General features: G+C 41.6%; 2 protein-coding genes across 9 annotated transcripts in view; one reads left to right on the top strand and one right to left on the bottom strand.

Annotated features, from left to right (window-relative positions):
- Shld2 (shieldin complex subunit 2) overlaps positions 1-8,217 on the bottom strand; it is a 131,474-nt gene extending 123,257 nt beyond the window's left edge. For 6 of the 8 annotated variants that reach the window (XR_003847998.1, XM_029559293.1, XM_008824455.3 and 3 more), the window contains exons 1-2: positions 7,805-7,942; positions 6,426-6,480 (exon numbers count right to left, since the gene is read on the bottom strand). The gene's annotated coding sequence lies outside the window, so the exon portion shown is untranslated. Of the gene's footprint in view, positions 1-4,755; positions 4,793-6,425; positions 6,481-7,804; positions 7,943-8,106 lie in introns of those variants that run through there. The other 2 variants (XM_029559294.1, XM_008824454.3) reach the window with 2 other exon arrangements.
- Positions 8,218-8,429: 212 nt separating this feature from the next.
- The window catches only part of Glud1 (glutamate dehydrogenase 1), a 40,970-nt gene continuing 27,196 nt past the window's right edge, over positions 8,430-22,203 (top strand). Inside the window, exon 1 of the mRNA XM_008824453.3 lies at positions 8,430-9,033. Within this exon, the coding sequence (XP_008822675.1) occupies positions 8,589-9,033 (445 nt within the window). The 5' untranslated portion in view covers positions 8,430-8,588. The remainder of the gene's footprint in view (positions 9,034-22,203) is intronic.

The following is a 22,203-nucleotide window of genomic DNA, read 5'->3' as shown; positions in this document are numbered from 1 at the left end:
CTGCTAGTAAGCCCAATAAATAACTTTTTCCCTAAAAAAAAAATAATAATAATAATGTTATATAAAACATTTCCATTTCTGGGGTGGAGAGATGGCTCAGCAGTTAAGAGCACTGGCTGATCTTGAAGAGGACCCAGGTTCAGTTCTCAGCACCCACATGGCAGCTAACCAGGGGACCCAAAGCCCTCTTCTGATATCCATGGGCATTGCACAACATAGGCACACTTGCATACATGCAGGCAATACACTCATACACACAAAACATTTTTCCATTTCTGACACAGCAATATCCTGTCTCAATAATAATAACAATAATAATAATTTTCTATTTCTGACACAGCAATACCCTATCTCAATAATAATAATAACAACAACAACAACAACACCAGGTATGGTGGCTCATGCAGCACTTGGGAGGCAGAGGTGGGTGGATCTCTATGAGATAAGAGGTCGGCTGGTTCCACATAGTGAGTTCCAGGCAGACTAGGAGCTAGGGAGACCCTATAAAAAAAAAATTAGTAATAATAATAATAATTCCGTTTCTGGCTATGCACTATTAATTATACTTGACCTAGAAAATACACATGAAGGACTGGGGATAAATACCTGTTTTAATTTGAGCCTTTCATTACAAGCGTCTCTTATTTGTGTAGAGCACTGCTATTTCCATCTCTATACCAGCACCTTCCTGCTGACATATGTGTGTTCACTGATACCTCATTCTGGTTTTGTTTTAAATGGCTAATTTGAACTTCCAATTGGTTGGCTGGCAGATAACAATTCTAAAACCAAGATGTAGTCTCTCTGTGTTTCACTCTCAAGGGCTCTCCAAGGAGGCAATAAAAAATATTCCACATTTAATGGGAAATTGTGGATGGTAATAACTATGTTACAGAGCACCTTGACTGTCCACCTTATGTATCTTTTGAATTGCATTATTCTAAACTATGCTTGTGATAACAAAGCACTATAACACAAATGAGTCTGCATTTCTGCCCTAGGACAAAGGCAAGAACATCTAACTACAACCTAAAGGCCAGATTCACCCTCTTATTATTTTAAACCACTTGTCTATATCCTACACTGGTCACCAATGGCAACTTCATTAGAAAGTCTGTTGAAATCATTTCAACACTTAATATTTCATTAAAATCCTCACAAGTTGAACATGGGTTTCTGTTCTGTCCTCCTAACAACAGAGTCAATACCATAGCATGAAGCTGTTGTTTATAGGCTGTTAATGTTCACAAACAGGAAACATAACCTTAAAATTATCATCATTAGATAAGATCTCAAAGAGAACTAGAATTTGTTGATTTCTCAGGGTTGAAAACACCAAGCCATAAGCATCCTACTTCCCAGGGTCACAGTGATGAAGTTTCCTTCCCATTCAGTTTTATCTGTAGTCTGAGGAAATACATGATCAGAGTAAGATAACAGACAGCAAGCTATTTTCTGTGGCAAATATGGCAAACCCTCTTGGTTGCCTATCTAATAACTACTTCTACCTTCCTCCTTGCTGGCAAAGCTTGCCTATACTTAAAAGGGGAAAGTCCTTCTCTAAACCTACCTCGCAGCCAAGGCATGGACATATAACCTAGACCTAGCTACTGTGGCCTAGGAAACCGGAAGAGGGATAGTAGCCTTTGGAAATGGCTATCTGCACTAAGAAAGGGGGAGGCACTGTTGCTTCTTAGTGCTTAGCTGCGTCTGCCTGCCTGTGACCCCTGGAACTAAGATAGCCATCTTAAAACTGTAAGGAAAATATCACTTACTAGCTGAGTATACAACAGAAGAGTACTGTCACTGACCTTTTGTACTTATGGTGGAAAAGTCCTACCTCGAGGCTTTATCCAGGTAAGTTATCTTACTTTATGGCTGAGCTTAAGCCATTTTTACTTGAATATGCCAAAGCAGCCTATCCAAACTCCTTAGCAAGTATCTGTTCCCTCCATGCTATGCGGTTCAGAAAGCCAGAGCCCTGCTACTCAGCTGACCCAGCTCACCAGTATTCCTGCCTTGCTCCCTACTGTTTCACTAACCTGTTCCTTTTCTGCCTTTTTAAAATTCTAACTGCTCTAAGAAACAAGCTACACTCACATCTATGATTACTAGCAAGAGTCTATTTCTTCTGTAACTTTACCACGCTGATCAAGGGAAAAGTACTGTTCCTTTCTCTTGTATATTTTTCAGTTATTTCTACTTTAAGATTTATTTTTATTTTAGGTATACGAGTGTTTTGCCTGCATGTATGTATATGTACCACATGTGTGCTTGGTGCCTGCAGAGACCAGAAAGGGTACTGGATCCCCAGAACTGGAGTTATAAATGGTTGTGAGTTGCCATGTAGATGCTGGGAACCAAACCTAGGTCCTCTACAAGAGCAGTAAGTACTCTTAACCACTGTACCATCTCTTCAGTGTCTTGTTAAGGAAAAAACTGGTAAAAGCCAGATAAAGATTTTGAGGTCCCCTGTGTTCATAGGCTTGCCTCAAGCTGACACGCCTCCTGCCTCAGTCTCCCAAGTGGTAGAATTATCATGCGTGCCAACACACCTGTATTTATGTGGATGACCCTCTATAAAAGCAAATCTTGCTCAAAGTGGTGGCACATACCTCCTAGTATCCGGAGGCTGAAGCAGGAGGATCACATGTTCAAGGCCAACCTGGGAAATTAAGGCCAGCTTAGGCTAAAAAGCAAGACCCTATCATTTGACTTATTCACCCTATCTAGAATTTTTTAAGTGCCATAATAAAGCCAAATGACATCACAAACAATGGCTTTTAAAACAAGCAAGTAAGGCCAGGTGTGGTGGCGCATGCCTTTAATCCCAGCACTGGGAAGCAGAGGCAGGCGGATCTCTGTGAGTTCAAGGCCAGCCTGGCCTACATAGTGAGTTCCAGGACAGCTGGGGCTACAGGGAAACCATTTCTCAAAAAGACAAAAAAAAAAAAAAAAAAAGCAACTAACAATATTGATACTTTTAATAGATTCCCATATTCCTAAATTTCATAGGTTTTAATTCAAAAGTGGTAGTTAATACTTTAATATGCCAGGAAGGGAAGGAAAATAAATGGGAGGGGAGGGAAGGGAAAATGCCACTGAGGAGGAAAAAAGGAATAATAAGCATCAGGTTACTGAAATATAATAAAACTCAATAAATTTTAACTACAATTATTGCTATTGTTATAATTAATACTTTTCGTGGGAAGGGTATAAGTAATCAGATTTAAGGTTTTTCATCATTTACTTAATGATAATCAATGTGAGCCTTTTCTGTTAAGCTGTGCATACTGCTGTCATTTTTTTAGTAGCTGGGAAACAAAATGCTTACTATACTTATGTGGGGTCATCCTCAGCTACACAGTGAGTTTGAAATCACCCTAGGCTACATAAGACCTGGTCTAAAAAACATAAAATAAACAAATCAACAAACAAATGAAAGGACAATCCAGGCATAGTGGCTCATGCCTATAATCTCAGCACTTGAACGGCTGAGGCAGGAAGATTGCTGTGCTCTGGGCAACATAGTGTGTAAGGCTACAGAATGAGATGTTGTCTCAAAAGAACAGAACAAAAAAAAAAGAAAAAGAAAAACAATGAGAAGACAAATAGCCAAACTTAAAAATGGGCAAAAATCTGGATACACATTTCAATGAAACAATACATAAGTAATACTAATACTAACATGGAAAGTTGCTCAAACTCAGTATTATTAGATGCCAGAGCTACGTAAATGATACCACTTCACATCCACCAGATGACTGTAATCAATGAGAGATAAGCACTAGTGAGGAAAGAAACGGGAACCCACTTACATGCTAGTAGAATTAAAACAGTGCAGCCATTTTAGAAATCAGTTTGACAGCAAGAATGTTCATAAAGCCAGGGGTGGTGGATGACCATAAGGAACAGAGTTTTCCAGACAGCTGGGAAGTTGCTCAGACAAATTTGCAGCAATGGGGACAACATGCACTAGACCCATGCAATTCAAATGAGACAAAAACCCAGCATAGTAAGGGAGAAAATGGGTAAGCCCCCACATTAGCGAGAAACTACTGGCAACCGATGAGTGCTAGAAAAGGTTGGTCTCTGAGGGAGTGACACTAGATAAGCTGACCAGGCTCCAGTCAATGGACTCACACCAAAGGACATTTGGGAACACAAACCTGGCTCAATAGGCCTTAACATATATGACAAAATGCATGGAAATGGTGGGGGAGCTACGAGAGTATACAGATGCGGAGAGGGTCTAAATATTATCAAAATGTACTGCATGAAATTCACAAAAAAAAAATCAATAAGGAAATTTTTTTTAAAAGACTGTTCATAACCAGGCATGGTAATGCATACTTTTAATTCCAGCTCTTGAGAGGTAGAGGCAGGTAGATCTCTGTGAGTTCAAGGTCAGCCTGGTCTACATAGTGAGTTCCAGACCAGGTGGGGTTACAGGGAGACTCTGTCTCAAAAAAACCAAAAAAAAAAAAAAAGAAAAAAGAAAAAGTTCATAAATAACAACACTATTCCTAATTGCTCAAAATAAGGCAAAGGTCTATCAATGACTAGTAAATTTTAAAAAACTGACATAGAATTATGGTACATACAGTTCAGTGACAGAACATCACAAAAGAGAGAGAGAGAAGAGAAAGAGACATTTAACCATAACCGTACGATGTAGGGATACATGCTACATAGATACACCTTTATCTAAAAGAAACATGTTAAGTAAAAGAATAGTTATTAAAGATTGCATACCAAATGATTCCATTTCAATGAAATAGACAGGACAAATCTAGAAAGACAGAAAGCCGGTGTTACCCTTTCAAACTAAATAGCTCATCAGATGACTGCTGTTCATGTGTTTATATGCAATGCCTTTCTAAACTCTAACATTCTTCTAAAATATTTTTTGAAGTACTTGAAAGCACAGTAGAGATCAAGAATAGAGCTGAACTTTTAAAACAATTAAGGAAAAATCATAGAAACCTCAAAGGCAGAAAACCAACTTGTCTTCTTTGTTGAATGCCATCAAAGACTAAAATTCCCTTCAAGTTAAATTTCCATCTCTTTTTGAAATGGAAATTACTATGAATAACTAAACTTTAATTTGAAAATTATCCATATATTTTATAAAAGTCACAAATGTAAAGCTGAAACCTACTATACAGTAATTTTAAACTAAATGGAAAAATATTTTAAACATTTCTTGGATAAGGAGAAATAAAAGAACTTTGGATCTCACCCTATTTATCAGAACATCAACAATTTACATATGTCTATGAGCCTCAGTTCCTCCTCATTTTAAGTAAGGAATTACAATAACTTCTTCAGAGTAGAAAGTAAACTCAATGTACTACTAAATATTGGTTAAGGAAGTGGGCTTAGATAATTTCACTCATTTTTAAAAGTGATCTATATATACTATTTAAACTTTGTATAATTTGCATGTAATGTTAAAACATTATGAAGAGTATACAAATAAAAACATCTACTTTGGAGCTAGAGAGTTGGCTCCGCAGTTAAGAGCACTGGCTGCTTTTGCAGAGGACTTCTGTTTGCTTTCCAGCACCCATGTGGTAGCTAACAACCATCAGTAATTCCTGTTCCAGGGGATCCAACACCCTCTTCTGACCTCTGTGGGCAACTGCAGGTACATGGTGCACTTACATACATAAATACACACAAAACATTCATACATATAAAAATAAAATAAGCTTAAAAAATTTTAAGCCATCTTATAGGGTTCTCGTAGAGCCCCTCCCCTCCAAGGTAGGGTCTTGCTCACTTTGTGACCCAGGGTAGCTTCAAATTGATGGCAACCTTCCTGCCTCAGCCTCCTAAGTGTTGAGATTATAGACATGTACCACCATGCCCATTCATTAAGGAGTTATTTTAAAGATACTGACCCCCAGGAGCTCAATAAAATTTTTCTAGAGCTCTCTCACCCCTTCCAAAGTATCTGAACTCCACCTTCCTTAGTTCAAGTGAATAAATCACAGGAAAAACAATATTAAGCATTTACTTTTCTGAAGCTATGGTTATCAAGACAGAAATAATACTGTGGGGCATGGTAGCTCATCATGCATTCAGGAGGCTGAGGAAGGATTGCCATAAGTTCAATGCCAGTCTAAGCTATATAGTGAATCCCAGGCTTGCCTGGGCTATAGAGTGAGACTGTCTCAAATCAAAACTTAAAAAAGAAATAAAGAAAGATAAAACTAGGTTCTTAAACCATTTTCCTGAAACTATATCAAAGAATTTAACCTGGAAAGAAAAACACTTCCACGTGCTCACTGACAATAATCAGGGCTATGCTGAAATTTCAGTATTTGAGGTTTTATTCTTTTAAAACTTCAGGTTCTGAGGTTTTGTTTCTTGCTACATAAAATGACAAAGTGGTATCAAGTGAAATGGAAATTTGGTACCTTAATCTTTTCGCATCAAGCCAAAATCATAGTGCAGGCCAGAGAATCTTTTTTTCTAAAAAAAAAAAAAATACAAACAAAATTAATGGCTATCATTCATAGCAAGATAAGACAAGACATAAGTGCTGCTGGTAAGCAAAGACACATTTTACTTCAGAGCATACTGGGCTAAGTGGTCTAGGTTGTCAAGATATATTTACAGAATATTATTAGAATTAAGAATTTATCTTCCATGGGGCTGGAGAGATGGCCCAGAGGGTAAGAGCACTAGCTGCTCTTGCAGAAGACCCAGATTCGAGTCCCACCATCTACATGGCAGCTAACAACAGCCTGTTAGGAACAGTCTGTAGGGGAATCCTACACCCTCTTCTGACCTCTGCCAACATTGCACCAGAAGGGTGCACTTTACTTGCATACATGTAATACACTCATACGCATACAATAAAAAAAATAAAGTATTTCTAAAAGGAATTTATCTTCCATATTCTAATAGATGATGTCAGGAAGTACAAGAGTTCCATAACAAAATCACCCAAATGTTTTAAGGGTGTTTTCACTGGTGATGTGGCATTTGGTAGTTTGCCTTAATGGCTGTCATTAGACTTTTCCAAGCACGTAATTTACCCACAGGAATGTTAGGTGCATCATTTCCCTACTGAAGTCTCGGGAAATTTTGGGTTTTGGGGGGCAGGGAGGGGAGGGGAGGGGAATTAATCTCACATAGCTCAGGCTGACCTCAAGCTCCTAATCTTCTGCCTCCACCTCCCAGGTCCTGGGATTGCAGGCATGCAGCACCAAGTCCAGGTACCATTGTGAAACTTTAATTTACAAATCAGACCCTGGCCCATTTAAAGAATACATATATTCTGAGACTTCCCTGGAGCCTTATCTTATGTCTTCAGTTTCCTTGTTTTATTTTCGATGGTTTCAAGAATACAATTCTAAATTCATCTTTTCATGGTATAACTAGATGACAAACCGTGTAAAGAGTTTTGAAAGAGGCTTCAAGATGTTTATGCAAGGAAACATAACTATACAAAAGACAAATCAGTTGCTCTTTTGTTCTTATTTTTGTAACGTGGTCATTCCCTATGAAAATATTGGAGCAAACAGCTGTATAATTGTAGAATTCCTTGAGACAATGAGGTGTTTATACACTAACATTTTTTTCAGAAAATAAATCTAAAAAGGGGGCATACAATCAGCAAATTGTAGAGTTACAACAATGAGCCAGGTGTAGTGATTCATGTCTGTAATCGTAGCTAAAATCGGTATAATGCCATGAGTTCAAGCTAGCCTGGGCTACAGAGTGAGACCGTGTCTTTATACACGGAAAAACTGAGAGGCGAGAGATACAATGCACTGCGGAACTATTTTACCTCAAGATCGTTGATGGTTGAATGATACAAATTAAAAACTTGTGAAAAGCAAAAAAGACTGTGGGTCAGGGATTCCCCGGTCCCAAAGCTTTGTCCTCTCCAGTTCCTCTAGAGTTCCGCTTGGGATGAGTGAACCCTCAGCTCCAGCGTCGGGAGGAAGCCCAGCACCCAGCCAGGCTCCGCAGCCGCCGCTAAGTATCACTTTCCGGCCGGCCGCACCGTGGCCCCGCGCACTCTGTTCCGGCCGAGGGCTACCCTCTAGAGCGGTCCACGGGGCCGAAAGGGGAAGCACGGTGACTCACACGGTCCGCCCGCAGCCAGGCAGCGGGGCGTCACAGTATCCAACTCCCATCGACAAAGCTTCGCCCACTTCCCACACGATCCTCCCCGGGAAGAGCACTCTTGAAAACGACTCTCAGGGCTCCCTGCGCCAGAGCGCACGCGCGTCCTCCCCTCCTTCCCCCACGCCTGGCCCACCGTCCCAGCGAGCATGCGCACTAAGCCCATCTGAGTCCGCGCGCCCCCGACGCCCGGACGGCACGCGCCGCCGCCTGGAGGCCGGGCGAGGCCACGGCAGAGGCGGAGGCCTGATGCCCTGGGCGGTGCATGGCCGGTCAGGTCCGTCCTCCCGTTAGACGAAGAGTGGCTGAGGGGAGGGGACAGCCGGGCAGGCAGGAAGCTACCGCTTAAAAGGGCCGCCCGCGCTGATCCCTTCCTCCCGCGGTTCAGGCCTCCGAGCGCCCGTCTCCTCTGGCTGGTCCGCCCGTCGCCTCAGCCCGCCGCCATGTACCGCCGCCTGGGCGAAGCTCTGCTGCTGTCCCGCTCCGGGCCCGCAGCCCTCGGTTCGGCGGCTGCCGACTCGGCCGCGCTCCTCTGCTGGGTCCGCGGACAACCCTCCGCCGCCCCGCTCCCCGGGCTGACACCGGCAGCCCGGCGCCACTACAGCGAGGCGGCCGCCAACCACGAAGACGACCCCAACTTCTTCAAGATGGTGGAGGGCTTCTTCGACCGCGGCTCCAGCATCGTGGAGGACAAGTTGGTGGAGGACCTGAAGACCCGGGACAGCGAGGAGCAGAAGCGGAAGCGGGTGCGCGGCATCCTGCAGATTATCAAGCCCTGCAACCATGTGCTGAGCGTCTCCTTCCCCATCCGGCGCGACGACGGCTCCTGGGAGGTCATCGAAGGCTACCGGGCCCAGCACAGCCAGCACCGCACACCCTGCAAGGGAGGTGAGCCCTCCGACCCCTTCCCACGGTCCCCTCCCCGCCAGCCGGCTAGCCGGGGCCGCCACCCATCCCAGTTCAGCCCAGCCCTGCCCCGGCAGGCCGAGCCCCCTTCCAGGCTCCCTGCCTCGGGTGTGGCAGGCTTGGAGGATACTGATTTTTTTTTTTCCGTCCTAAAATCACCACGTAATCGGCCCGCCCTCTTTTCGGGCGAGCCATCACCCTAGACCTCTACATATGCAGATGCTGTATACAGAGGAGGTACTGCACCGGTTTCTTTTGGCATTCACAACCTGTGTCCCCAAGGGTGTGAGCCCTGCAGAAATGCACTTCTAGAGAACGCCGGCCTGGCTCTTTCCAGCGCTGCCTTGTGAGTTTTCATAGGCTTTTAAGACTTTCCTCCCAATAAAACTGAAATTTTCTGTTTTTTCTGCATCAGTGGCAGATAATACCAAAGCAGAGAAAATGATTTGCTTTCTGGGTTTGCATCTCGAAAGTTTCATTAACCAAAGTGGCTTACTTACCAATTAAGAGGTTAATCTTGTAAATTAATTTTACACTGACAGCTTCAATGTTGTGCCCCTTACCCCCAGACCTCCCCCCAAAAAAGAAAAATCTGAGCAGTGTAACATCTCTGACAAATAACACCAGAGGGCCTGACATTAAAATCTGAAGGGTGTAGACTGTGGAACTGCCTGCCAGCCAATGGAATGAAATAGCCCTGGGGGTGTGTACTGGTCCTGGCTAGCACCAGATCTGAGCTTCGGGAAAAGGTGAAGTTGGGAAAGAGTTGAGTCCAGTAAATTTGGTAGTCACCAAAGTATCCCCTGCTTTTGACTTTTGAACCTGTGTATGTTTGGGTTCTATAGTCAGATTGCTTTCTTTGGGCAAATAAAAGCCTTTTTTTTTCCTCCCAATACATTGTGCAGTACATCTTTAAAGGTGCTAAAGAATGACCTAAAATACAAAGGAAAGCCACTTTTTTCTATTGCTTGAAAATAATATGTTAAATAAAGAACTCAGGGAGGTGAAGCCTTGCTGGAGTAGGATGGCTGATAGGCACAGAGGAGGCTGAGCTAGCCTCTTTGTCTGCCCCATCTCTGTCCAGTGGTCTTTTTTATTACCAGCTGACTTAGAAGGGTAATTTTTAGCAGTGTTTCTATACCAGAAAAACTGAAGATGTGATGGTGTTATCAGCAGTGGAACAAAGGTTGTGGCTAAGGGTTTAATGATTTACCAAATTAGCATCTCATCCTCCCTCTTCTAGGATTTACCTTTGGAGCTTAATTGGTCTTTAGCTCAGTAGTTTTCTCTGCTAAAAGCTGTTGGAACCGCTTTGACCTCTAATTTTCCTTCCAGTTCCAAATTATATAAAATAGCCGCATTGTCATTCCTCTGCATTACCTTCCTTCCTACCACTCCCTATTCCCCAACCAGGAACACACATTCATACCCCCATGCAAAGCAAACAAGGATGTTGGAACAAGAGGCATTGTACTGCAAATACTAAATTGCAGTTTTTCTTTGCTTATGCCATTTTCAGTCCCTTATTAGTTTTGCTTCAGCGTCTGATTTGGTGTTTTTGAAGTTATCTCTGTTTCCATCCTTCTTAGTCCAAGTCCTCTTCTGTCTTTGTCACAGATCCACAAAGTCATTAAAGCAATTCAAGTTTGCCATAGTTTGTCATTCTAAATCCACTTGTCACAGCAGTTTTAACACCTAAATATTGAACCTAGCAACAAATTTCATTGGCCTTACCAAAGCACAGTTACTGTAGCATTTGCTCAAAGTAGAATGCAAGATGCAGTTCTGTTTATAGTCTATTTACAAAGACCAGTGGTACTGAAAGAACTATTAGCTCCCAGAATAGAAACAGAGTAACTGATTTCCACTTAACAATATTGCATGGTGATACAGCATGAAAAAAAATGGCCTTTATAATAAATTTACTTAATATCTTAAGGAATTTGAAAGACTTCATGGATTAGGAAAGATTGTATACTCATGAAAGCCCTTAAAAATATATAATAAACAGAATGCTAAATAGATGATTAGCAACATTGAGATACTATAGACTCCCAAGCTTTACTTTCAGAACATTCGGCATCTCTGTACTGATTGCCTAAAATACACAAAAGAGGAACTTGTTTCCAGTGGGGTTTTCGCCACTAAAACATTTAAAGCTTTCTTGATGTATAAGAAAGTTATTTAAAAGGCAACTGCTTTGGCATGCACCTGTTTTCCCAGCAAGTCTGGAGGCTGAGACAGGGGGATAACTTCAGCCCAGGAATTTGAGATGAGCCTGGGCAGTATATGAGCCACATCTCTTAAATTTACAAAAGAAAGGAAGAAAGTTGTTAGTCTTGATCTCTAGTTGTAGAAATACAGAAATTTTTTTAATAATCCCTGTACACCTCAGTAAATGTTTATCTCTTAAACAGTTTTACACTGACACCATTACGCTCAAATAAACTGTCTTAGAGTGTTTTGGAAGTTTTCTTTATTTTCTTTATTTTTGTTTTTGCTCCTCCTGCCTCAGCTTCCTGAGTGCTATATATAATACAGGCCTGTGCCTCCATACCCAGTTCTCCCAGGGTTTACTGAGGATGCTCATTCCCATCCTTTTCCCAGCCCTCAGCTTTCTATATCTAATCTTCTGCAGTGACCTTATACCCTAGTTTCCAAAAACAGTCCTCAAGGTTGAGCCAGGAGGATTGTGAGTTCAGGTCCAGCATGAACTATTCAGTGAATGCTAGCTTAAAAAAAAAAAAAATCCAGATTGAAGCAAGCAGAAGAACTAAGATTTAGCTAAGAAGTAGAGCACTTGCTTAGCATGCTCAAGGCCAGATGTGGCAGTACACGCCTCTAATTCTGTAATCTCTAACACTAAGGAGGTGAGGCCTACGTGGACTACATAGTGAAACCTTGTTGAAGAAGCAAAGGTGGATATTATAGTAACCAGCTGATTTGAGAAGTCTTTCTCAAAGGTTTTGATATGTTTGAAAACATTGTTAGAGATTTCTCCTTTTGAATATGAGGGTGTTCTGGTTGTATCAGCTGTCACTCAGTTGTTTGTCAGGACCAATTCGCCTTCTTGGTGGTGCCTTTTCCTCCCCCCTCCATGTGCGTCCCTCCTGAAGCTGCCCAGTCTGTGAAAGAGACAACTTTCCCAACAGATTTTCTCTTAACAGCTTCAGCATAAAATTCTCTATCGACTGTTTTGTTTTCCCTGAGACCATCTGTCTTTTTAGTGAGAAATTTGTCACTTAAAAATCAGTTTGGGGGCAGGGACTAGAGAAATGGCTCAGGGGTTAAGAGCACTGACTGCTCTTGCAGAGGACCAGGTTTGATTTCCAGCACCCACATGGCAGCCAACAACAGTCTGTTACTCCAGTTACAGGGGATCCAACACCCCCTTCTGACCTCCTCAGGCATTGTACAATTTGGGTGCACTTACATACATGCTGAAATTTTTAAAAATCAGTTTGGAAAAAGGTACAGATTAGCAGCAGTCCATCGATTATAGGGGTCAATTTTCTTTGTCTTCTAGCTTGTCCCTCAATGTCTGAATTTTAAAACTAAGTCAAAATTCACCTATCAATGATTCTTTCTCTTATGTTAGAACTTCCTCAGATCATTATCATTTAAAAATATAGTTGAGGGGCTGGAGAGATGGCTCAGCAATTAAGAACACTGACTGTTCTTGAAGAAGACCGGGGTTCGAATCCCAGCACCCATGTGGCAGCTAACAACTGTAACTCCAGTCCCAGGGGATCCGACAGCCTCTTCTGTTTTCCACAGGCATTTCACAACGTGGGTGCACTTACCTACATGCAGGCAATACACACATACACATAAAATAAAAATAATATTTTTTTAAAAATATATAGTTGAATGACCCTGCTTTGGGTTCAAGGCCAGCCTGGTCTATATAGTGAGTTCCAGGCCAGTTGGGGCTACAGGGAGACCCTGTCTCTCAAAAAAAAAAAAAAAAAAAAAAAAAATATATATATATATATATATATATATATGTATATATAGTTAAAATCCTCAGAAACAATGACCTTCCTCCAATTTTTTATTTAATTATAAATAAAAAGAGGGGACTTATATTAACCTGTGACTTATGAGCCAAAATACGAAAAAGGGCAGCAGTAGAGAGCTTTGACGACAGAATGCTGGGAGGACTGGAGTCTGTACAGGTTTATAGTTCCTTCATAGTATGGTGAGCATAGTGTTTTAGGGAAGACTGCAGAAAGAAAAATGCCACTGGTGGGGGAAGGGGTGCTTCTGATATGTTTGCTACAGTGAGTCAACAACCTCAAATTGGATGTCTATACAAACTCACACTTTCTAATATTTTGAAATTGTGGCTGTGTCTGCATCTTGCTGCCACAAAATAGAATATAGAATTGCCCTATCTAAAAGTTAGGAGGCAAGTAATTTGTACATCTTTTAGCCCTTAGCTGTCAGGTGGTGGTGTAATACTTAAATAAAGAACTGTTTGCCTTTGTAAAGCCCTTCCATTTCATAGAAACCACTCTCCCCCACCCAGACAGGCTAACAAATGAAGAGATCTGTGTACTGTGGCCGTGTGTACTTCAGATAGTCACTTCATCCTCCCCTTGTGTATGTGTGAGTCCATTTAGCTAGTTTGCTCTGGCAGTAAAAACCCATGCCAGAAAGACAAACACTGGTCATTCATTATGCAGAGTACACTTTGTAAGAACTGGGGCATCACAAATTAGAAACTGAGCACCAGTGTATATTGAAATGAGTAATGTTTAATGTTTATGTATAAGAAGTAAAAAAAAAAAATGAGCTTTTGGCTTCTAGCAAGAAGATATTTAATTTACCACTCTTTGTAGTACTTTAGATGACTTACAGAAACCAGTTTTTATCCTCTAAGGTTACAGATATTGAGAACTCTACCTGGGACCAGTAAAGAGAAAATTTAGTATCACTTGAATAAAGCACATGAGTTCATAAATGACCCTTTTTTGGTCTTTTTGAGACAGGGTCTCCCTGTAGCCCCAGCTGTCTTGGAACTCACTATGTAGACCAGGCTGGCCTTGAACTCACAGAGATCAGCCTGCCTCTGCCTCCCGAGTGCCGGAATTAAAGGCGTGTACCACCACGCCTGGCTTTGACTCTTAATTCTTATACTCAACCAAACACTTTTTAAAAATATATTATTTTTACTTTATGAGTATATTGCCTGCATGTATGTTAAGTGTACCTGTGTCATGCAGTGCCCACAGAAGCCAGAAGAGGGTGTTGGATACCCTGGAACTGGAGTTATAGACAGTTGTTAGCTACCATGTGGGTGCTGGGAACCGAACCCAGGTCCTCTGCAGAAGTACCCGGTGTTCTTAACCACTGAGCTATCTCTCCAGCCCCCTCAACCAACCACTTATATAAGTGTGATTCAAATATTTAAATAGTAGTGGAAATTTCCAAAATGAAAAGCAAAACAGCCCTATCCCTACTCCTCCCTTTGTGGTAAAAGGAATTGAACCTGTGGCCTTGTACATGCTAGGCAAATATGCTCTACCTCTAAGTACTCTTTATTTTGAAATGGGGTCTCACTAAGTTGCTGAGGGTGGCCTTGAACTCACTCTATAATCTTGATAGGCTCTGAGCTTTCTGCCTTCTTGTCTTAGCCTCTCAAGTAAATGAGAGGTCTGCACCACAAGGCCCAGCTACATGAAGCATCTTAAATCTAAAGCTGTTGGCTAAAACTGCTGACCTAGCTAACCAGAAGCAAGTGTTCAGATATGAAAAAGTACTGACAAAGGCAGGGAAGGTTTTAATTACTCTTACTAAAAAATGGCTATATCCAGGAGATTCCACAAACACATACCTTGTCTTCACAGGCCAACTCGTAAAGCAATGGGATCACAGCAATTAATGTTTTAAAGTTCTGTGTTCTAGGCATTTTGCTAAGAACTTTTCTTGCATTATCACTTTCAAGCCTCATAACAGTGCATGCAAGGACTTTTCATGTATCATTGCCCTTATTCTTCATGAAATAACCTACTGTCCCTAATTTTTAAATAGAGCTGAGGCTAAAGAGTAAAGTGTTCTTTGACAAGGTGACACAGCTGTTAGGAGTAGAATTGGAGTTCAGACTCTGGTCCTCTAAATCTCCTTAATCATCATTGTCTGGGATTTATTCATGTAAAAAAGTTAAACATCATGCCAGATGTGGTAGCACACACCTTTGATCCCAGCAGTTGAGAGGCAGAGTCAGGCACATCTCTGAGATGGAGGCCAGCCTGGTCTACATAGCGAGTTTCAGGCCAGCTGGGGCTACAAGGAGACCCATTTTAAAGAGTTTTCCATTTAAAAAGATTTAAAGACTTTTGTTGTTTTATAGATTAATATGTTAGAACAATTCATTTCTCTAGAAAAGTATTATTGCATTTCTTTTGGGGTGGGAGGGTTAGAGATTCACCTCAGGACCTGTGTATGCTAGGCAGGCGTTCTACCATTGGGCTACATTTTTAATATTATATGTGTATGAGTGGTAAGTGCAACAGTGTTGTGCAATGCCCACAGAGGTCAGATCCCCTGGAACTGAAGTTACAGATGGTTGTTAGCCGCTATTGGGTGCTAGGAATCAAACCCAGGTCCTCTGAAAGAGCAGTCAGTGAGTGCTCTTAACTGCTGAGCCATCTCTCCAGCTCCATTTATCTTTAATGAATATCAGTTGAATAACTTAAAATGACTTTCTTCTATATGTCTCTTCATTAAAAACTAAGAAAATTCGACTATTGTCAGAAAATACCAGCCATAATTTTTCTGAATTACTTCTAAATTAAAGGAAAATGTGAAAGACATCACAAATGAAAATTGTAAAGTTTATCGTTAGTGGCTGCTTTTGCCATTTATCATCACAAATATATCAGTATAGGACTTCTTTGGGGTTTTTGGTCATTTTGTTTTTTCATTATTTATTTCTGTGGTGCTGGGGATTGAACAGAGGGCCTCATGCATGCTAAATAAGCACTTTACTCCTGAGCTCTGTCTGCAGCCAAAGGACTTGGAAAAATCATTTTGTACAATTTGGGCCTTTGTAGAATTTACATTCGTTCATATTCTCTCTCTCTCTCTCTCTCTCTCTCTCTCTCTCTCTCTCTCTCTCTCTCTCTCTCTTTCTCTCTCCCCCGCCCTTCTCTCTCTCTCTCTCTCTCTCTCTCTCTCTCTCTCTTTCTCTCTCCCCCCGGTGCCTCACTCTAGTCAAAGCTGGCCTGGAACTTATATCACTGTGTATAGACTACCTGTGGCATTGCTCCTACCTCAGCCTCTCAAGTCCTGAGAGTCTAGGCATAAACCACCATACCCAACTTCTTTTTTTAAATCCCTTTTACTAAAAGATAAAGCACAAACAAATAAGAGTAATCCCATCCAAGTTGGAAGTTTCCTGGTTAAAGAGTATAGTTATTAAAATGCATAATCCATATTCTAAATATAATTTTTGTTATATATATATATATTTTTTTTTTCTCCTGCAAGCAATATTATAGTTAATTAGGAAACACTCCTGGGACTGGGGGATGGCACAGGTATAAGAATGCCTGGTCTACAAGCATGGGGACCTAAGTTCAAATGCCCACCACCCATATAATAAGTGGTATGTAGCTGCACCTGCCTGTAACCCTGGTACTGGGGAGTAGAGACAAGCAGATCCCAAGAGCTCACTGACTGCCCACCCTAGCAGAAACATAAGGTAGAAAGCAAAGGCCCTCCTGATGTGGCCCCTGCATAGGTAAGCATGGGTACACACTCCTGGGCATACCCCACACACACCTTAGTTTGCAAGGATTTCTATTCATTAACTTGTTCATTACATGTTTTTAAATTGCTATTGGGAAAAATGTTTATAAGAGTTTTGTTATTATTTGGGTGGGAGGAAGCCGGATATGGTAGCTCAGAGGCTGAGGCAGGAGGCTCTTCAGTTGGTTCCAGAGTAGCCTGAGCTAAATAACATGACCCTGTCTCAGGAGAAAGGAGAGATGGACAAATCAAAGCTGTGTTTTAATGCTATATAGTGTTTCTGCATTCATATCCTGGAGCCAGGCAATAAACGACATAGTTGAAAAGCCTCTAGAGCATGGGTAAGTGCAGCAGAAGTTAAGGTTACTGGGAGAGACAGTCTTGATCTGGGAATAGGGAAGCCTAGATGGAAAAATCATTTCAAATAAAGAGAATGGGAGGTAACTTCAGCCACAGCAAGAGGAAGAATTCTGTAAGTGGTGAGGAGTGAAGACTGACAGTACATTTGGTGGCTGACCTGGTTCCTAACACAGAGCCCCTAAAATCCTTGGAATTTTCTTGAATGAGGGAGTGTGTGTTGGTGGATTCTCAGATGGATTGGTGGGACCTTGGATAGCATCAGAATGGGGATTAACAACCAGAAAGACCAAACATGAATAGTAATTGGGAACTTTCAGTCCCACCAATCAACTTCAGAGTAGTAGAGAGTACCTGAAGATTTAAATGAATCACCAGTGACTGTTGATAAAGTCAATCATTTACAAAATAGCTTTTTTTCTTTTCTTTTTTGATGAGGAGGAGCTCACTGGCTGGCCTCTTGCCGCTGCTTCCGGAGTGCTGGGGTTAAAGGCATGCACAGACTGTTAAGGCAATGACAAAGTAGAAATGAAACCTCAACAAGATGCAGATAGCTTTATTAGCTATGAGGGGCATGCAGCCTCCTGAGAGCATGGGGGTTGGGGCAAGTATAGGGAGGTATAGGATTTATTTATAGGTGGACCCAGAAAAGGGGCCATGCCTTACCAGAATCTCAGAAAGTGAGTGCCTTCCCAGAATTCCAGAAGGCAAGGCATGCCCCTGGGATCAGGGAAGAAGAGATGGGAAGTTCTGATAGGGGATTTGATAAGGAACCAGATCTTCAAGAAGGCTGATAAGAAACCAGATGTCCTTTGCTAGGGACCATGTATTCTGAAGATGGATCTCCCTTCTGGATAGGGGGCTGAGTGGACAGGTGGTCAGTTCCTTCAGCCATGTTAGGCTGATTTTCCTTCATGTTCATGTACCACCACACCTGGTTACATGATATCATTTTAAGAAGTGGTGGTGCATGCCTTTAATTACAGCGCTCAGGAGGCTGAAGCAGGCCATCTCTGTAAGTTCAAGGCCAGCCTGGTCTGCACAGCAAGTTCCAGACCAGCTGGGGCCACAGGGAGACCCTGTCTCAAAAAGACCCCCCCCCAAAAAAAGTGATAATAATGGAAGATTCAGAGTACTTCCCCTTCCCAGTTGATAAGTATATCTTTCTACCTAGAGAGTAGTATCCACCTACCCCCACCCTCTACCCCAAGCTACTAACCATCCAGAGTAAATTCAGACCTCAAAGGTTTATCTCACAAGATTGCCCTTCTTCAGAAATTGGTTACACGTACTGAGTATCCACACTTTTTCTCATCTATGGGGATGTCCTTAATTATATTTAAGCTATTTGCCTGAGTTCTATGAACCATAACAGCATATTATCAAACCTGAGGAGGGACTTGTGAGAAGAAAGTATGGGTACCTAGTACTTGTAACCAGTCTCTGAAGAAGGGCAATCTGAGATAAACCTTTGATGTCTGTGCAGTCTGAATTTACTCTGGATGGTTAGTGGCAGAACTGAGTTAAATTACAGAATTCCCACTTGGTATCTGTGGAGAACTACAAAAACCCATCCTATGCACTTGATGTCAGAAGTATATGGGTAGAGTTTTAGGTTTGTTAGATGGATAATGGATTGCAGAAAGCTAGGCAACAGCAGACTGGGAATGGAGATAAAAGGATGAAAAGGATATAAAACCTTTTAAAGAAAAAAGGATGGTGTTCCTCATTGGCTGTGTATGGGATGAAGAAGGAAAGAATCAAAGAATACTGCAAAGTTTCCAATCTAAGAGATTGGTAGAAAAAAAATGATACTAGAAACAGACTAGCGCAACAATAACCCCCACCTGAAAAGTCATTCAACCATAGTCCAAAAGTATTAAATAGAAATTTCTAGGAATAAAATATTAATGGCCTTAATTTGTGCACCATTCTGAGAAGTGACATGACATCTCATGCTGTCTTACACCAACGAACTGTCCCTTTGTCTTGTGTATACCCTTTGCCCTGTTAGCCATTTTCAAGTAATCAAGTGCTTAATGGTGCTGCTGGCAATTTAGGAATGCCAAAGAGCCATAAAGTGCTTCCTTTGCCAGGTGTTGTTCTTCATACCTATAATCCCAGCACTAGAGAAGCTGAGACAGGAGGATGGCCCAGGCCAGTCTAGGCTACAGAGAGGCACTGTCTCAAAGAGAAGTACTTCCTTTAACTTAAAGTTTAGTTCATATAGGTATATATACATAAGGAGGAAAGCACAATATTTAAAGGGTTCATTACCACCCACACAGTCATCTACTTGAAGCCTTAGAACATACCTCAGCAAAGAGAATGGGGGTTGGTGAAATGGTTTGGCCAGTAAACACTTGCTGCTGAGTTCCATCCCCAGGACTAACTCTTAAAAGTTGTCCTCTAACCTCTACATACATGCCATAGTACACACATGCACACACACAAATAAATAAAAATTTTAAAAGAGGCGAGGGAGTTAAAAATAAAGGATATGGAATGTGAAATGCTTTGTAAAAGCTCAGGCCCTTTTGTCTCAGCTCCCTGAGTACTGGGATGCCTAGCTGTTGTCCAACTGCATGCTGAATAGTTTAGCAACAAACTTGTGTAGCTAAGCAATTGGCAGAATTAGGAATCTGTAAAAAATATTAAATTCAAAATTATTAACAAGATCCCCTTTTTAATGCATAATTTTCCATCAGGTAAGTTAAACATTAAAGGACAAAGTCCAGCTACATGTTTTATAGGGTTTTGTGCGTGTATGTGGGGGGAGCTGTGAAATTATTTGGAAAGATATACTTGGGACCTAGGGCCTCACATGCAAGTGTTCTCCCACTGAGCTATAACCCTATTTCCAGGATATAGATTTAAATCACTTCTCCTAAAGAAGACTGGTCACAAGTGGTAGTCAGGTGAGACTTAAATTTTGACAAAAACATTCATATCTGCTATATTATTAAAATTTTAAATTTTTAATGAAAAGGCTAAACTTTGCTTCCCAGGAAGCTTAAGTTTGTCTCTCAAAATGGTTAAAATGAGCAACTTAGATAATAGGTTAGCAATCTTTTTTTTAATATTTTATTTATTATTTTTAATGTATGAGTGTATTGCCTGCATGTTTGTGAGTGCACCTGTGTTGTGCAACACCTCGGAGGTCAGAAGAGGGCTTCAGATTCCCCTGGAATTGGAGTAAAGGATGGTTCATAGTCACCATGTGGGTGCTGGGAATCGAACCCAGGTGCTTTCAAAGAGCAGTCAGTGTTCTTAACCGCTGCGCCATTTCTCCAGCCCCAGGTTAGCAATCTTAAAATGCATGTTTCCCTGCCTTCTTAGACAGAACAGTAGTACCTTGGCACTGCCAAATAAATTCAAATATGGATTTTCTTGGCTTCAGTATGAAATGGACCTTTCCGGTACTGAATATTTGAGTTTGAGTCTGAGACTTCTAAGGGTCCAGGTGGTCATTACTTGTTGATGGGCACTGATTCTTCATTGTTTCTCTTACTAGTGAAGTAAGTGTATTGGTATTAAGTGAGAACCTGTGTTCTGATCAATAAATAGCCACAGTGTTGGTACATGGGTATTATGAGTCATTCAAAGGCCTTTTTGCTTTTCAGGGATGTCTATGTTTGTAGGAGATCTTTCTGTTCCTTCCCTTCTCCCTTCCTTGTTTTTTCTCTTTCTGTGCTGGTGATAAAAACTCAGGGCTTGCCAGGCGTGGTGGTGGGCATGGTGGCGCACACCTGCAGTCCCAGCACTTGGGAAGCAGAAGAAGGTGGATCTTTGTGAGTTCTAGGCCAGCTGGGGCTACAGGGAGACCCTGTTTCAAAAAGGCCAAAATAAATAAATAAATAAAAACCCAGGGCTTTCCACATGCTGAGCAAGCACTCTACCCCTAAGCCACATTCACAGCCTAGAATTCTTGTTGATTAAATGCATAATTTAGAATACAGCTAGAAATTGGATTTCTGGTGAATAAATTGTACCCCATTAAAGAAATTCCAACTCAAGTAATTTTAAAAAACCATTTGAATTTTCATAAATGTTACTGATTAATCACAGAAGACAGTGGTAGCTAGGGGGTTGTATGAATGTGTTTGGTTTTGAGTCAGCTAGGAAAGCCAAGAAAAATTCAGTCTGTCAGTTGTGGTTTCCGCTCAGTCTTTTTTAAAAGTAGTGGTTGTTTTCTCTGTTGCTATGGTAATTTAGCTAGTTTGTGGGGGAGGTTTGGTTTGCTTTGGTTTTGTTTTGATTTTTGTGATGTTTTGTTTTGGTTTGCATTTAATTTGTGGGAAAGTAGGGAGCTTGCTCATGCCATGGCATGCGGGTAGAGGTTCAACTACAAGTGGTGGAAGTCAGTTCTCTTTTTCCTCCTGTGGGTCCCCAGGATCAAACTCAGGTCCTTGGGCTTAGCAAGCACCTTTACCCACTGACCCTGGGTTTTGTTTTTTTGAGACAGAGTTTCTCACTCTATCACCCAGGCTGGCCTAGATCTCACTATGTTGTTCAGGCTGACCTTGGACTTGGAATGGTGATCCTCCTGCCTCATCTTCCCAAGTGCTGGGATTACAGGCATGAGCCACGCATCCAACTAGACCAGGTAATCTTTGCTTTTCAACTTTTTTCCTCCTAGAAACAGTGTACACCAATCATTAGATTCTCAAGCATACCAAAGATACTGTGGTAATTAAAAGCTAGAACAGTGCTTTGTGCTATGTAGAGTTTGCAGATATCTGCTGTGTTTCATTAGTGTTCTTGTGAAACATCTGACTAGCAGTGAACTCAAAATAACAGTTACTCCTGAGAGTAAAATGACTGGGGCTGGAGAAATGGCATAGCAGTGAAGAGCTCTGAGTGCTCTTACAGAGGACACAGGTTTGAATCCCAGCACCCACGTGGTGGCTAGCAACTGTCCATAACTCCAGTTCCTGGTGATCTGATGCCCTCTTCTGATCTCCACAGGCACTGCACAACATGGGTACACTTACATGCATGCAGGCAATGCACTCATACATGTAAAATAAAGTAAAAATA

The sequence above is a fragment of the Nannospalax galili genome, unplaced genomic scaffold (assembly GCF_000622305.1).
Source record: "Nannospalax galili isolate Female #2095 unplaced genomic scaffold, S.galili_v1.0 scaffold409, whole genome shotgun sequence".
In the NCBI taxonomy this organism is placed as follows: domain Eukaryota; kingdom Metazoa; phylum Chordata; class Mammalia; order Rodentia; family Spalacidae; genus Nannospalax; species Nannospalax galili.
This window is presented reverse-complemented; position numbering and strand designations above follow the sequence as displayed.